The sequence below is a fragment of the Physella acuta genome, unplaced genomic scaffold (assembly GCF_028476545.2).
Source record: "Physella acuta isolate Inbredline_101_S28 unplaced genomic scaffold, ASM2847654v3 ptg001284l, whole genome shotgun sequence".
NCBI lineage: Eukaryota > Metazoa > Mollusca > Gastropoda > Physidae > Physella > Physella acuta.
Window position 1 is genome coordinate 118,874 of NW_026732799.1, and position 18,647 is coordinate 137,520.

Consider the following 18,647-nt stretch of genomic DNA (forward strand, 5'->3'; position numbering starts at 1 on the left):
TGCCACCAATGTCTGCCCTCAATGTCTGCCACCAATGTCTGCCACCAATGTCTGCCCTCAATGTCTGCCACCAATGTCTGCCACCAATGTCTGCCCTTAATGTCTGCCACCAATGTCTGCCCTCAATGTCTGCCACCAATGTCTGCCACCAATGTCTGCCACCAATGTCTGCCCTCAATGTCTGCCACCAATGTCTGCCCTCAATGTCTGCCACCAATGTCTGCCACCAATGTCTGCCACCAATGTCTGCCACCAATGTCTGCCACCAATGTCTGCCACCAATGTCTGCCACCAATGTCTGCCCTCAATGTCTGCCACCAATGTCTGCCATTAATGTCTGCCATTAATGTCTGCCCTCAATGTCTGCCACCAATGTCTGCCACCAATGTCTGCCACCAATGTCTGCCCTCAATGTCTGCCACCAATGTCTGCCATTAATGTCTGCCCTCAATGTCTGCTATGATTTGTCTCCCCAGACTTTTGACCTGGTCATCGTGCTGGTGTCCTTTGTTGTGGACCTGGTGTGTATGCAGATTATGCCGGCCATGAAGATCCAGGACTTTGTTTTTATACTGGCCATGTTACTGCCGTGGCGGGTCATTCGTGTCGTCAACAGTAAGTACTGACACACGGGTCATTCGTGTCGTCAACAGTAAGTACTGACACACGGGTCATTAGTGTCGTCAACAGTAAGTACTGACACACGGGTCATTGGTCAACAGTAAGTACTGACACACGGGTCATTGGTCAACAGTAAGTACTGACACACGGGTCATTGGTCAACAGTAAGTACTGACACACGGGTCATTCGTGTCGTCAACAGTAAGTACTGACACACGGGTCATTGGTCAACAGTAAGTACTGACACACGGGTCATTGGTCAACAGTAAGTACTGACACACGGGTCATTGGTCAACAGTAAGTACTGACACACGGGTCATTCGTGTCGTCAACAGTAAGTACTGACACATGGGTCATTCGTGTCGTCAACAGTAAGTACTGACACACGGGTCATTGGTGTCGTCAACAGTAAATACTGACACACGGGTCATTCGTGTCGTCAACAGTAAGTACTGACACATGGGTCAAACAGTAAGTACTGACACACGGGTCATTCGTGTCGTCAACAGTAAGTACTGACACATGGGTCAAACAGTAAGTACTGACACACGGGTCATTCGTGTCGTCAACAGTAAGTACTGACACACGGGTCATTCGTGTCGTCAACAGTAAGTACTGACACACGGGTCATTCGTGTCGTCAACAGTAAGTACTGACACACGGGTCATTGGTGTCGTCAACAGTAAATACTGACACATGGGTCATTGGTCAACAGTAAGTACTGACACACGGGTCATTCGTGTCGTCAACAGTAAATACTGACACATGGGTCATTGGTCAACAGTAAATACTGACACACGGGTCAAACAGTAAGTACTGACACATGGGTCATTGGTGTCGTCAACAGTAAATACTGACACACGGGTCATTGGTCAACAGTAAGTACTGACACACGGGTCATTCGTGTCGTCAACAGTAAGTACTGACACACGGGTCATTCGTGTCGTCAACAGTAAGTACTGACACACGGGTCAAACAGTAAGTACTGACACACGGGTCATCGGTCAACAGTAAGTACTGACACATGGGTCATTCGTGTCGTCAACAGTAAGTACTGACACACGGGTCATTGGTGTCGTCAACAGTAAGTACTGACACACGGGTCATTCGTGTCGTCAACAGTAAGTACTGACACATGGGTCATTGGTCAACAGTAAGTACTGACACACGGGTCATTCGTGTCGTCAACAGTAAGTACTGACACATGGGTCAAACAGTAAGTACTGACACACGGGTCATTCGTGTCGTCAACAGTAAGTACTGACACACGGGTCATTCGTGTCGTCAACAGTAAGTACTGACACACGGGTCATTCGTGTCGTCAACAGTAAGTACTGACACACGGGTCATTCGTGTCGTCAACAGTAAGTACTGACACACGGGTCATTGGTGTCGTCAACAGTAAATACTGACACATGGGTCATTGGTCAACAGTAAGTACTGACACACGGGTCATTCGTGTCGTCAACAGTAAATACTGACACATGGGTCATTGGTCAACAGTAAATACTGACACACGGGTCAAACAGTAAGTACTGACACATGGGTCATTGGTGTCGTCAACAGTAAATACTGACACACGGGTCATTGGTCAACAGTAAGTACTGACACACGGGTCATTCGTGTCGTCAACAGTAAGTACTGACACACGGGTCATTCGTGTCGTCAACAGTAAATACTGACACACGGGTCATTCGTGTCGTCAACAGTAAGTACTGACACACGGGTCAAACAGTAAGTACTGACACACGGGTCAAACAGTAAGTACTGACACATGGGTCATTGGTCAACAGTGAGTGTTCATGTGACCTCAGAGTATGTGTAAAGTTACAATAAATGTAATATCCCTTAAAGTTTCAAATGACCGATATTGGAATACTTAAAGTCAAGTTGTCCCTAAATATGAGTAAACTGCATCAGATGCACCAATGTGTGATTGCACGTGACTAACATCTCGCCCTCTGATTGGTCAGGTCTTGTTGTGGCCGTCCAGGACCACGAGCACTTCCGGTTGAAGCTCATCTACGGCAGGAAGAAAAAAATCGTCAACAGCTTGAGGGAATCAGAGATCAAACTCCAACTGTTTAGGGTAAGTTGTGGGGGAGGAGCGGGGGAGGGGCGGGGGTGTCAGAGATCAAACTCCAACTGTTTAGGGTAAGTTGTGGGGAAGGGGCGGGGGAGGGGGAGGGGGAGCAGTCAGAGATCAAACTTCAACTGTTTAGGGTAAGTTGTGGGGGAGGGGAGGGGGAAGGGGGGGAGGGGGAGCAGTCAGAGGTCAAACTTCAACTGTTTAGGGTAAGTTGTGGGGGAGGGGCGGGGGAGGGGGGAACAGTCAGAAATGAAACTTAAGTTGTTTAGGGTAAGCTTGGGCGGAAGTAAGTGGGCGTAGTGTGTTTGTGTGGGTGTGGGGGTGGGCGGTCTCTGATAACATCTAGTTATGCCAGGCCAAAGACTGTTCCACAAATTTCTGCAAGCCATAAAATAAGGGGCCGCAACTGGTTTGACGAGAAACATATTTTGTAGACTTCAAAAAATAGACAATATAATTACCCCGCTTTCTAATTATAATACAAGGACCAGACATTTACAGTGTAATTAGGGTAGGGGTGGGTTATAGAGAGGGAGAGGTGGGATGGGGTGGAGCAAGAAAGCTAGAGATGAGGTAACAGAAAGGTTGCTCTAGTGTGCTGTCATAAGCTGTAATCTGATGAATTTACCAGCACAAGATGTGTCTAGAACTTTCGAATTCGGCTGTTAATTGCAAAAAGTGGGGCGCTATACTGGAATTGTTTACATATCATGGCGGACATACTGGCTCGTCTCTGCAGTATTGCACCAACCACTGGGTTATGGGCTAGTCTAGCTTTGGTTCAGGCTGTCCGATAGAATGGGAAATGGTTTGATGTTCATGTAAAGCACCCATCATGTTGAAGGTGTATCCTGTTGGAGGTGTATCCTGTTGGAGGTGTATCCTGTTGGAGGTGTATCCTGTTGGAGGTGTATCCTGTTGGAGGTGTATCCTGTTGGAGGTGTATCCTGTTGGAGGTGTGTCCTGTTGGAGGTGTGTCCTGTTGGAGGTGTGTCCTGTTGGAGGTGTATCCTGTTGGAGGTGTGTCCTGTTGGAGGTGTGTCCTGTTGGAGGTGTGTCCTGTTGGAGGTGTGTCCTGTTGGAGGTGTGTCCTGTTGGAGGTGTATCCTGTTGGAGGTGTATCCTGTTGGAGGTGTATCCTGTTGGAGGTGTATCCTGTTGGAGGTGTATCCTGTTGGAGGTGTGGCCTGTTGGAGGTGTATCCTGTTGGAGGTGTATCCTGTTGGAGGTGTGTCCTATTGGAGGTGTATCCTGTTGGAGGTGTGTCCTATTGGAGGTGTGTCCTGTTGGAGGTGTGTCCTATTGGAGGTGTATCCTGTTGGAGGTGTATCCTGTTGGAGGTGTGTCCTGTTGGAGGTGTGTCCTGTTGGAGGTGTGTCCTGTTGGAGGTGTGTCCTGTTGGAGGTGTGTCCTGTTGGAGGTGTGACCTGTTGGTGGTGTGGCCTGCAAATTAAACCAAAGATGGTGCGACACCTTCAGACAGCAGTCTAGAAATGTTTATGTAAGGGCATCAAATTCATTTGTTTAAAAATTGGTTTAATTTGGTGGCATTAAAGACAGATCTTCATCAGACGGCAACTATCCTGCCTACTGACGGCAACTATCCTGCCTACTGACGGCAACTATCCCGCCTACTGACGGCAACTATCCTGCCTACTGACGGCAACTATCCTGCCTACTGACGGCAACTATCCCGCCTACTGACGGCAACTATCCCGCCTACTGACGGCAACTATCCCGCCTACTGACGGCAACTATCCTGCCTACTGACGGCAACTATCCCGCCTACTGACGGCAACTATCCTGCCTACTGACGGCAACTATCCCGCCTACTGACGGCAACTATCCCGCCTACTGACGGCAACTATCCCGCCTACTGACGGCAACTATCCCGCCTACTGACGGCAACTATCCCGCCTACTGAAGGTAACTATCCTGCCTACTGACGGCAACTATCCTGCCTACTGACGGCAACTATCCTGCCTAGGCCATTATTGGGTCGGCACTAGTTGATTCAGTGAGTGCAGCTGCACCTAGTCTGTCTAGCCGCCGCCCACTTCCTGTCAGACCTGCAACACCCACCTCCCACTCCCCACCCCGGTTATCATGTCTATTGACAGAAATCCTCCACACTTTATGTAAATTCAAATTCCCTAACAAGATTGTGTAGAGATAACCTATTTTTGTGAGATGAGATTCCAGAACCTGCCGCTCGCAGAACCGGAAGTCTGTGATGGTGTAGTGTAAACACGCATGTTGGTCGCGCAGGGTCCACCCAGGTCCATAATGGTCGTCTGTCTCGGCTATCTGAGCAGGTGGTGACGTCACCATCGCTAGCTCACCACAGCGGACAACGGCTGGATTATTGCTGTGTTTACAGGGGGCGTCACCTGCATAAGAGGGGAGGTGACCCACGACCTGCGGGGGAGTACACCTGACACCCACGCCAGATAGGGGTGGGGTGTGGGGGTGGGTGTGAAGTTAACTCCCACACGTTTACAAAACTTTCCATGACCTTGCCAAGGTCGACACTACTTCACCATCTGTTCCACCCCCCCCCCCCCCCCAATTACCTGTTCAAGGTTTAAAAAAACCTCACCATGACCGTGTGGATGACCGGTTCACACTACTTCTCACTGACCTGCTTTAACAACGACCTGCTTTAACGCTGACCTACTTTTACGCTGACCTACTTTAACATTGACCTACTTTACACTGACCTACTTTAACACTGGCCTGGTTTAACACTGACCTGGTTTAACTGACCATGTTTAACGCTGGTCTTACTGTAAATGTCCTCTAACACAAATGTTTCTGTCTCCCTAGGCCCAATGTAACGCACTAAAGAGACTTTGCTTCAACGAGGGTATAGACGAGAGTAAAATAGACCAGATACTCATGGTGGAGGAGTGTGTAGTTAGTAAGTATCAGCCGTGTTTTGTGTGTGTGTGTGTGTGTGTTACTCGTGGTAACATTGTATCAACTGTGTGTGGTGTGTGAGTCGTGTTTACGTTGTGTCATCTGTGTATGGTGTGCTAATTGTGTTTACATTGTTAGTATCTGCTGTAGCTGTCTCGTAAGTAAAGTTATCTGTCTTTATACTGCACCACATGCAGCGAATATGGCATGAAAGCTCGAAGCTACAGTGGTACAGTTAAGGTAGTCTAGGGTCTGGGTACGAACTTTTAGCTGGTTTTAGCTTTGTCATCCATCAGATCTAGTTCTTCTAGTCTGGTGAGTTAAAGCAAGCTAGTCATGGGATACTTGAAACTTATGGAGGGATCCTTGAAATTTGTGGAGGGACCCTTGCAACGTATGGAATACTCCTTGTAGCTGATGGGTGTGTTAGGTCTAGCTGATGGTGATGGTGTGTTAGGTCTAGCTGATGGTGATGGTGTGTTAGGTCTAGCTGATGGGTGTGTTAGGCCTAGCTGATGGTGATGGGTGTATTAGGTCTAGCTGATGGGTGTGTTAGGCCTAGCTGATGGGTGTGTTAGGCCTAGCTGATGGGTGTGTTAGGTCTAGCTGATGGGTGTGTTAGGCCTAGCTGATGGGTGTGTTAGGCCTAGCTGATGGGTGTGTTAGGCCTAGCTGATGGGTGTGTTAGGTCTAGCTGATGGGTGTGTTAGGCCTAGCTGTTGGGTGTGTTAGGCCTAGCTGATGGGTGTGTTAGGCCTAGCTGATGGGTGTGTTAGGTCTAGCTGATGGGTGTGTTAGGCCTAGCTGATGGGTGTGTTAGGCCTAGCTGATGGGTGTGTTAGGCCTAGCTGATGGGTGTGTTAGGCCTAGCTGATGGGTGTGTTAGGTCTAGCTGATGGGTGTGTTAGGCCTAGCTGATGGGTGTGTTAGGCCTAGCTGATGGGTGTGTTAGGCCTAGCTGATGGGTGTGTTAGGCCTAGCTGATGGGTGTGTTAGGCCTCGCTTATGGGTGTGTTAGGTCTAGCTGATGGGTGTGTTAGGCCTAGCTGATGGGTGTGTTAGGCCTAGCTGATGGGTGTGTTAGGCCTAGCTGATGGGTGTGTTAGGCCTAGCTGATGTTGGTTTACAGAGGACGGAAATTGAATTGTTCGGCGGCGGATGTTTTCTATCAACACTTCCTCCGTGTAATGAATCAATTAATGATTTGATTGGTTTTTATAATTGCCTGTAAAGCGTGCCATACCTTGATTAGCTGCCATAACTTACCTTTACTTTATCATAATGCAACACAGAGAAGAAGACGCAGGTTTGTGTTTTGAGTCAGTTTTTTGTTCTGTATGATTTCAGTTTCTACACACGCAGACACTTGCTTGCGATTGGTTGAGTTTCACAAACACGTTTCAAACTTCTTTTTCATTCGACACAGTTTTCAGCTTAATTTTTTATTTGACACGATTTTCCGTTCTATTTTGTATTAATTTTTTTTTTTTAGCTTTTTTATAAATTTCACAAGTTGGGCAGTCTTTTAAAGGCTATAACAGCGCGACTTTGCATCGATTTTTATCGTTTTCTGTTTTTTTTTAAAATTATCCTGAGTTATCCTACGATATTTGTTAATGTAAGCTAACTTAACAGATTAAAAGAGTGTGTTGTGTTCAGACTTCGGTCTGTTGTTTGTGGACCTGGTGTGGAGAAATATTTTGTTATATCCTCCTCATCAACCGGCAACCGGCAAATATTAGCCGGCAACCGGCAACTAGGCAGACAGTCAGTGATCGTAAGAGACATGGAGAGTTCACTAAACACTGTCTCGCTAAATAGTGACAACAAACATGTCACGACACTAAACACTGTCTAGCTAGGAACTCGGACAGTCCTGCCAAATGTCATTGACAACATGTCATGGCAGTAAAGCGACCCCATAAATGACACTTTTGATCCCATGAATGATAAGCTTGATCACATGAGTTTTAACCGCACATCACATTTTATTTTTATTTTCGATATTCTAGTACAACTACAACGGCTGCCTCAAGATATTTTTCTTCCAACTTTGTTGCGTTACAATTTCAGCTTTTTAAATCAGCTTAGTCGCTTGTGGGAGAGTTTAAATTTTTTTTGGGAGAAATGTTTAGCTTTCGTGTTTAGCTTTATTAGTCATAGATTCAAAGTGTGCAGCATTTTTTATCACCTTAACTTTAAAACGTTTTCATGGTTATGTTTGCGAAAACAGCTTTTCATTAAAACATCTACTAAGAAGACTTGAAACTGTTTATATAATTCACTTATGTAAGAATATTAGACTTAATTAAAGGTAAGAGTAAGAAGTTAGCGAATGCTAAGTTTGAGCGAGATTTTAATATTTCTTAGACTAGACGATTTCTCTACATATTGTGTTGTTGGTTTTTAAGTTTTTATTCACCGTATAGTCTAATGACATGCACTTTTTCAGGTAGAAATTGTTATGTGTTTATAGATATAGATATATAAAACTTAATTTTCTATTTTATATATATATATATATATATATATATATATATATATATATATATATATATATATATATATATATATATATATATATATATATATATATATATATGCAAAAGGTTAGCTCTATTGTAATTAAACTTTAACATCAAGAGAATTGCCGTTTTAAACAACAAAATACAATTAAAACATTTTTTATACTAAAAAACCTTCTGTAATTTGATCTAAAAAGATGTCGCTGATTAAAGCCAGGGCACGAGGCGCAGTCTGTAGTTCGTGTTTCGTCTGGGAATAGATCTGACATCTAATTTTTAAAGTTTAGAGTATGGAGAAGATGTCTTACAACTGTCTAGTATAGTTACAGTAAAACTTTCACTAATCGGTCGCTCCAATACAACTGTCTAGTATAGTTACAGTAAAACTTTCACTAATCGGCTGCTCCAATACAACTGTCTAGTATAGTTACAGTAAAACTTCCACTAATCGGTCGCTCCAATACAACTGTCTAGTATAGTTACAGTAAAACTTTCACTAATCGGCTGCTCCAATACAACTGTCTAGTATAGTTACAGTAAAACTTTCACTAATCGGTCGCTCCAATACAACTGTCTAGTATAGTTACAGTAAAACTTTCACTAATCGGCTGCTCCAATACAACTGTCTAGTATAGTTACAGTAAAACTTTCACTAATCGGCTGCTCCAATACAACTGTCTAGTATAGTTACAGTAAAACTTTCACTAATCGGCTGCTCCAATACAACTGTCTAGTATAGTTACAGTAAAACTTTCACTAATCGGCTGCTCCAATACAACTGTCTAGTATAGTTACAGTAAAACTTTCACTAATCGGTCGCTCCAATACAACTGTCTAGTATAGTTACAGTAAAACTTTCACTAATCGGTCGCTCCAATATTTCAGATAAAGCTGGGAAAAGCAAATGCAAAATCAAGATCGACAACTCAAGTGTGATTCTTCTGAACGACAAAAGCGACTTTCCTCGGTTGTCGCCCCGACCCTCGCTTCTAAATTTAGCTGCGGACAAATTCGGACGCCGGAAGTCCATGTTGCCCCAGTGTCTGACCGGCATGGACCGAGACATGTGTCTGACCGGCATGGACCGAGACATGTGTCTCACCAACTCTAAAGACAGCCAGGCTAAGGGCATCTTGAAGCCGAGGGCGCGATCCAACTCGGAGAGTGGGCGGGGCACGCTGAGCTCGCCCGAGGACCCGCCCACTCACTCCCACCTGATGGCGGAGGAGAAGTGCTACGGGGGGCTGAACACGCCCATCATCATCAACAGGAAGAGCAGCCTGAGCTCGCCCATCATGGCCACGCACGTCCGCAACATCCTCAACTCACTAGAGGACCGGTGCAACCAGATGAACGGCAGCTGTAGCAGGATCCCCGGGGGGCGGGGCAGCCTGGACGCCGGGAGTCTCACGGAGGAGAAGGAAGTGACGACAAAGAGGTGGGAGAGGCGGGTGCACTCGATCGACGAGTCCCCCCACGAGGCGTACAGCTGCAGCAGACGGGCGTCCTTACAGCCGCAGCACTGTGTGGACGAGGACGATGGCGTCCTGCCCCCAGTGGGGTTCCTGTCCACGGGGTCACCGAGTGCCAGAGGTCTTTCATTGACGTCGTCTGCGCTGGAAGCGGGCGAGAACTCATCCCTTCAAACCCCGCGGTTTTTCATCCCCACAACGATCCAGATCGACCCCCCCTCCAACAACTCTAACTACAGCCTCACGTCCTCCTCTAGTTCTGGAAGTAACAAAAGCACGCGCTACGAGCAGAAGAGAATTACTACTTCCGGTAACACGAATTACGGTTCCATATCATCAAAAGAAGCGCCAACATCCACTGTGGTGGAAATCAACTCCCAGAACGCCAACAGCTGCACACCGCCAGACGTAGCACTGCACCCTGTGTCAACAGAGGCGCCAAAAAACTTTCCTCGGTCGTCTGCCAGCCCGCCTCGACTCTCGTCTGCTGGGGATGCTGTGCTGCCAGTGAGTGGGACCCCCACGGGGGCGGGCAACTACCCCGCCTCCCCCTCCCCCAACCACCTGAAACCCAAGACTCTACGAACGCCGTCAGACATTGAGAACGAGAACAACCTGACCCAGTCGGAGTCCTCAGACGTCTGCGAGTCCCGCAGCAACGATGACGTCACCAGGAACACATCCATAGAGGAGATCGACGACGAGTTCGACAACACCGAATCCATAGTATCGATCTCAGAAAAGGACGCGGCGGTTCTGTCCGGCGATACCGTTGTTCAGAACTGTATTCGAACCGTGACAGTGGATCGATACCACGACGAGGAATCGGAGAACGAAATATCTGCCGGATCGCCCAGTAGCGATAAGTCGACGCTAGATGACGTCAGCATGTTTAGGACAGGGACGATGACGGCGGCTACGTACCTGGTAAACATGGCTGACCATGACCTTAACTCCGACTCGACATCCAATTTACTGAGTTAACCAGTCACGCTTGACCACCCACTGGCCATATGATAGCCGGGCGGTATCGATATTCTGTAGCTAGTAGACACGGTGTTGCTTCAAATCGCTTAGCTTTTCAACTTCATCTTTTGTAGGTAGTGACGTTTTTAAAACTTAACACACGTTGTTGATAAAAGATGAAGCTAAATAAAACCTGACTCGTCTGTGTTGGGCCGGCATCACAACACACTACACACCTGACCTGGATTTCCCCGGTGTAAACAAGGTAACTACCTACACGGTTACTCGTGGATTTCTGTCTTTGGCGAGAGATGGATTCTGTGGATGTGATTGGATTGTGTTATTTATAAACAATTTAAAATTTGTAAACTATTTCTCCCAATATTTATGATTTTACTAGCGAGCAACTAATTAGCAATCCTCATTAACTATTAACTATCATTGTTGTGTCTGAAATGGCGCTGAATTGACTACTATTAACTTATTCAGATGTATATGTCGGAAATGTTCTTTTTATAGTAAATATTTAACTAAAAATGCAATTTAACAAAGTAGAAAAAAATGTATATGGTTATGGTAACAATTATTTTCTTTAAGCAATGATCGCTTTCAGTCATGACCATTTCAGCAATGACCATTTACTTTCTATTATGTATAGTTTGTCTTGTGTTAAAAATCTTTTACACTAAAGTTCGTGTAAAGTTAAAATATTGAGACAGTGTTCGAGTATTGAGACAGTGTTCGAGTATTGAGACAGTTTTAGAATATTGAAACAGTGTTAGAATATTGAGACAGTTTTATTGAGACAGTGTTCGAGTATTGAGATAGTGTTCGAGTTTGGGACAGTGTGTACATGGTGTGTACATGGTGTGTACATGACATACACAAAAAGCACAATATATGTCATCACCACTAAGATGTATTGCACAGATGACGCTGTAGATTTTTGGTCAAACACAGCTGAACTTTGAACTTTTTAAACTTAAATAGAAACACTACTGTAAAAAACTTTGTTTACATATGCTAACAGTTTAGGTTTTATTTTGAGTGAAAATATAGCCAGATTTTTGTTTATTGATTCTATGTTGGCCACTGGCCTCCCATGTCATGCAACTGACCTGTCATTGACCTGTCATTGACCTGTCATTGACCTCTCACCCCTCTGCCACCCGCCATCTTTACTTCATCCACGTACTGAGACATTACTTCCTATTTAGCCGGTTATTATTGAGCATTGTGACGTCATTGTTACGAGTCTAACTCAGCCACAATAGAGTTCCAGGCGCTTCTACGACGGCAGCTTCTAGCAATGTCATTTAGCCGTGTCTTCTAGCAATGTCATCTGGCAATGTCATCAGCGGTGTCATCGTCATGATTTATTTAAAACGGGTTTTTTCTGTGATGCAATATTTGTTCATGTGACATCTACTCCACGTATGTTGACTTCAAGCGGCCCATTCAAAAATTTAAAATAGAATTGTACAAATTTTGCGTGCTAAAGTCATTACCAAACAAACCAGAGCAAATAAACCTGCACGTAATTAAAGTTATGCAGATAGCATGTTAAGACAAGCTGAATTCCTACTATAGCTAAAGGGCGGTAACCAGTTATTTAAACTTTTCATTAAGTTATTTCCCTTGTTGGTCTGTTTCCACATCTATGCAAAAGTGTTCCAAAGCATTGGTTTGCTTCAAGCAATGGCTGGCTTTACCCTAGCTGCAAATCACGACAGTCTTGTCTGAACTTTGTTTACCATTTCTTCTGAGTTCATCATCATTAATTAATTAATTAATTAGTTTATTGTTAGTTAACGTGTGAGAAATTAATTTGAATAAATTATCTGAGTCTAGACAGGCTGGTATATGACTGTATTACTCCCTCTTGTCTTAATGAGCCAAGATTTGACCGGATAACTTGAGCAATGCACCGAATTATGCAATGTAAAAATTGTTTTTTGTTGTCGTCACATGAGTAGTCGTTCTTGTCGTGCCCTACACCACTGAGTAGATCACAACTGATCTAAGTTTATTTTCTACACATTGTCCTATTTCACACTTGTTCAAATGTTCTTTCACCGCCGTTTTTTAAACGTAACGACAGTTGATTGTCAGTCTCATATTTATTATGTCTTACTTTTTTAGGGGGCGTCCATAAACGACGTCAAACTCTTAAGAGGATAGGGGGGGGGGAGGTAGGATTGAGGGGTGGGATTTTGTGACAAGGTTTTAGAAATGGGACGTCACTATTTTATTTTAAAGAAAATCAAACTAAATTTTAATTGTTTTTTCTCCGCCCTTAATGCATCTCATGAGGCTTGTGTTTTAGTATTTTTTTCTGGCAAAGGGAAAGAATTAACTTGTAATATTTTCGGCAGTTACCTTTGCTTGGCTACATTTTTTTTAGAAAAATGAAACTGAAAATATGGGATTGGCTGGTAGATCTCACTTCTTGTGGCGTTACTGGCGGGGGGGGGGGGGGGGGGGGGGGGGGGGAAGGGGAATGTTCAAAAAGAGCGTGACGTCATTTATGGACGGCACTTGTCTATTTAAAGCATGTCTTTTACACACATTGCATTAGGGGGTGTGAGGTACTCACAGGCTGCAAGCTGGACATGGCTTATGATATCCTCTCCTCACAGTGTCTGCTGGGTCTAAGATACACCTTGTGATAACCGTGGTCCATTGGCGACTGTGGTCCACCATTGACCGTGGTCCACCATTGACCGTGGTCCACCATTGACCGTGGTCCACCATTGACCATGGTCCACCATTGACCGTGGTCCACCATTGACCGTGGTCCACCATTGACCGTGGTCCATCATAGACCGTGGTCCACCATTGACCGTGGTCCACCATTGACCGTGGTCCACCATTGACCGTGGTCCACCATTGACCGTGGTCCATCATAGACCGTGGTCCACCATTGACCGTGGTCCACCATTGACCGTGGTCCATCATAGACCGTGGTCCACCATTGACCGTGGTCCATCATTGACCGTTGTCCATCATAGACCGTGGTCCATCATAGACCGTGGTCCATCATAGACCGTGGTTCATCGGCGACCGTGGTCCATCATAGACCGTGGTCCATCATAGACCGTGGTCCATCATAGACCGTGGTCCATCATAGACCGTGGTCCACCATTGACCGTGGTCCACCATTGACCGTGGTGCACCAGCGACGCCAACAGTACCAGTGCACTAACATAGTCTGCCATGACATGCCCACCCCGCCCCCCCCCCCCCCCACCCATATGTTGCACCCAGCTTCCTGTAGATGCAGGCCTGTAGCTCTAGTGCCTTTAATTCCCCTCCCCCCTCCCCCTGTAGGTGGGGATACTCGGCTCCGTCTTGTTTATGTCTTGCCCTAGATGAAAAGCAATACACGTATATAGATACACTTATCTCAGCAATACACGTATATAAATACACTTATCAGCACTACACGTATATAAATACATTTATCTCCATACACTTATCTTACCAATACACTTATCTCCATACACTTATCTTACCAATACACTTATCAACACACACTTATCTCAGCAATACACGTATATAAATACACTTATCTCAGCAATACACGTATATAAATACACTTATCTCAGCAATACACGTATCTTCATACACTTATCTCAGCAATACACGTATATAAATACACTTATCTCAGCAATACACTTATTTCAGCAATACACGTATCTTCATACACTTATCTCAGCAATACACGTATATAAATACACTTATCTCAGCAATACACGTATATAATTACACTTATCTCAGCAATACACGTATCTCCACACTTATCTCAGCAGTACACTTATCTACACACATTTATGTCAGTTTCCTGCGGTCAGTTGTAACCTCTTAATTCATTTCAAGTACACACTACACAACTCCCAGTAAACAAATCTCCACAACAATACATTACTGTACATGGTGCATCACATCAATACACTAGTATACATAGTGTATCACAACAACACCCCTTCTAGACTCCACTTCTCCTTGAGCCAACAGTAGTTGAAACAGTACACCACAAACACCAGCTCGGGATACATTGACCAAAGGTGACATGACACCATCTCACCACGAGTCTACCACCACATGGTACACACAGTAGATGTCACCAACACCCTTCCACTGGCCATCTCAACTAGTACTCACTCACACATAATTCTATTTTTGTCACGAGAATGGATGACCTTTAATCCCAAGTCGATTACTTCATGTTACTTCCTGCTTGAGAAAGATTAGTCATAGTGTTTTAATTGTAATCAAAATATTAAAATCTCGTCCATTCAATCTCACAATCTGACATTCAAGGTAAGCCAGAAAGTGGATGTGTACCACAGTGTGTACTAAATGTGTACCATAGTGTGTACTAGATGTGTACTGCGGTGTACTTTAGAGTCTAGGCACAGACATCACGATATCTGATGGTCAGACATCTCCATGTGTGATGGTCAGACATCTTGATACCAGATGGTCAGACATCATGATACCTGATGTGTGAGGGTCAGACATCTCGATATCTGATGTAGGACGGAAAGGCATGTCAATATCTGTCGACAAAGACCCGATATAGCACATGCTCAATGTAGTTGATGTCATGCTTCAGTCTAGGGTCAAATCTAGGTCCCTGAGACCTAGACCAAATCAGAGTGACAGAAACTAGACTTTTTCTAAAGTTCTCCATCATCTCCTCCCATTTTTGTGAGACGAATCTTTCACGTCCAGCAATATTCAAATGATTTGTCCAGTTCTTCACCAATTTGATGACGATTCTATTCTTGTTATAAACTCTAAATACACTTGACTAGCATATAGATGTTACTTACCTTTTAGCATAAAGATAGAGGTGTAATGATCGAACATAATTACATTCTGTAACCATTACATGATAGCACTGTTACCCTATGTAATCGTTACATTATGTAACTATTACGTTCTGTGGGAAATACATTTTGTAATCATTACACTATGTTTCCAATACATTATGTAAGTATTACATTATGTAACCATTACATTGTGTAACCACTACATTGTGTAATCATTACATTGTGTAACCATTACACTCCTTGCCAAATAAACCATCCTGTATCCTAGCTAGAATTTTTTTATTAGACATGTTCTAAAAATTGTTGGATTGACCTTTAATATATTCTGATAATGTATATTTTTCTTTTGCACCATTCTTAAACTGTTCAATTAGTCCATGCGACTGTTTGTTCAACATCGAAAAGTTCTTAAACTGTTTCCATTTGTTAGAATATTAGACTTGTCTCATCGCAAGCCATGGCATCTTTCAACAGCATAGCAACATGACATTTGACTTGTGTCATCTCCCTATTATGACATCTACAAACAACACACCGATTTGACATTCAACTTGTGACATTTACCCCGCACACGGTTTGCCAGCATCTCATCATTAAGACAAGTGACGTGTGACATCTACACTTATCATCTCCAACTGACACACCATCATGACATATGACATGTGTCATTGTTTCATCATGTCATCTTCAAATGACACACCAACACGACTTTTGACATGTGCCATTGCCTCATCATGTCATCTTCAAATGACACACCAACATGCCAAATGACATGTGTCATTGCCTCATCATGTCATCTGCAAGCAACATGCGCTATCTGAACGTTTAGTAAATTAAAATTTATTCTATTTATAGTACAAGCCTTGTGTTTTCTTTTCATTGAAAGACCTTTAGACTTAATGACTTAAATTAGACTTAATGACTAATTAGACTTCATGACTTTAATTAAACTTAATGATTTTAATTACGCTTAATGATTTTAATTACACTTAATGACTATAATTAAATTTAATTACTATAATTAAACTTAATGACTTTATGTAGACTTAAATTAATGACTTAAATATTAGACTTAATAACTTTAATTAGACTTAATAACTATAATTAGACATAATGACTTTAATTAGACTTAATGACTTTAATTAGACTTAATGACTTTAATCAGACTTAATAACTTGTATTACTATGATTAGACTTAATAACTTTAATTACACTTAATTATTATGATTAGACTTAATAACTTTAATTACACTTAAATACTATGATTAGACTTAATAACTTTATTAAATTTAGTAACTTTAATTAGACTTAATAACTTTTATTAAACTTAATGACTTTAATAAAATTTAATGGCACTAGACTTAATGCCTTTAATTAGACTTAATGACTTTAATAAGACCAAATGACCTTCTGATGAAAAATTTCATCCACCGCCTCTTTACCCATCTGTATCCAAACGAAGAGAAATCTGAAGCTAATAAAGTGAGTGGTTTACGTATACATGTCTCCTCCAACTACTACAGACTGTCTTACACAGTGAATCAATTAGACTGCAGCAAATAAAGTCAGTGTCTATATCTCTACCTACTACAGACTGTCTTACACAATGAATCAACTCGACACACTGAAGTTTAACCATAGACTGCAGTCAGCGTTGACTTTGTGATTACACAAAATTCAGCTCACAAAATAAGTGGAGAAATGTAAAGAACATTGAAGCAGACAATGTTAATGACAGGATGTACCTCTAGTGGAGCTGTCATTCGTAGTTCTATTTTTGGCAGATGTATTCTTTATCCTTTGCTGGCTCTGGTACCAAAGTAACTATCGCCTCACCCCCCAACCGCCCTTACTAGAACAGTCCGGCGCCCACCAGGCGGCGATATGGCCTAGTTTGGGGACCACAGGCTCCTCTCCGCTGCGCCAACTGCCACCGACAAAAGACATGTTTTGTCGCTAACCTGATCTAGCGGGCGTTGACCTATGACGTCACAACCTGCAGTCTGCCTTTCAGTGAAACAAGATGTTTACCAATTAAGTAGGTCGACTTGTCTTAACTCTGGTAGTGGTGGTAGAATGTTTACCATCTAGGTCGACATGTCTTAACTCTGGTAGTGGTGGTAGAATGTTTACCATCTAGGTCGACATGTCTTAACTCTGGTAGTGGTGGTAGAATGTTTACCATCTAGGTCGACATGTCTTAACTCTGGTAGTGGTGGTAGAATGTTTACCATCTAGGTCGACATGTCTTAACTCTGGTAGTGGTGGTAGAATGTTTACCATCTAGGTCGACATGTCTTAACTCTGGTAGTGGTGGTAGAATGTTTACCATCTAGGTCGACATGTCTTAACTCTGGTAGTGGTGGTAGAATGTTTACCATCTAGGTCGACATGTCTTAACTCTGGTAGTGGTGGTAGAATGTTTACCATCTAGGTCGACATGTCTTAACTCTGGTGTTGCCAACATTGTCGACTTGACAACACTTACAATCTACAATTAATCTACAACTAACCTACAACTAATCTACAACTAATCTCACATGGTGCCAGAACTCGATGGGTTCGACTCGAGAAATGTTGAAAGTGCCGGACTTACCAATGTTAACTAGGGCAGTTGAAGTAGAGTTTGTCTGAATATGTGTCTTCGGAATATGGAGTGTGGTCAAAGGAATACACCGATATTTTGACTTTCCGATGAAAAGTTCAAGGTAATTTTACAGGCTCTCGAACTCTTAGCTTGATGGCAAACAAAAAATACCGAGCCAGTTAACTAGGTAAAGAGCAAAAACACAGCCGAGTTTGGTGAAAATTTACCAGCAAAGTTACCAGCAAATTGACCAGCAGTTACCAGCAAAATTTTGGAGAAAAACCTCTCCGCCCCCACCCCCTTCCACACAATCACAGACTTAAAAGTGTGATGAACAAATTTTCCATTTTGTCTGGATATAAAAAGACGTTAATTTTTATACTGAAGTGAAACCGCGTAATTGATAAATATTTGAAGAGATGACTTAGTTTAAACACCAAAATATTTGAAGAGTTGACTTAGATTAAACACCAAAATATTTGAAGAGTTGACTTAGATTAAACACCAAAATATTTGAAGAGCTGACTTAGATTAAACACCAAAATATTTGAAGAGTTGACTTAGATTAAACACCAAAATATTTGAAGAGTTGACTTAGATTAAACACCAAAATATTTGAAGAGTTGACTC

General features: G+C 43.2%; 1 protein-coding gene across 1 annotated transcript in view; it reads left to right on the plus strand.

The window, feature by feature from the left end:
- LOC131958022 (uncharacterized) overlaps positions 1–11,204 on the plus strand; it is a 58,588-nt gene extending 47,384 nt beyond the window's left edge. Inside the window, exons 3-6 of the mRNA XM_059322907.1 lie at positions 477–615; positions 2,595–2,710; positions 5,537–5,630; positions 9,040–11,204. Of these exons, the coding sequence (XP_059178890.1) occupies positions 477–615; positions 2,595–2,710; positions 5,537–5,630; positions 9,040–10,610 (1,920 nt within the window). The 3' untranslated portion in view covers positions 10,611–11,204. The remainder of the gene's footprint in view (positions 1–476; positions 616–2,594; positions 2,711–5,536; positions 5,631–9,039) is intronic.
- Positions 11,205–18,647: the final 7,443 nt, after the last annotated feature.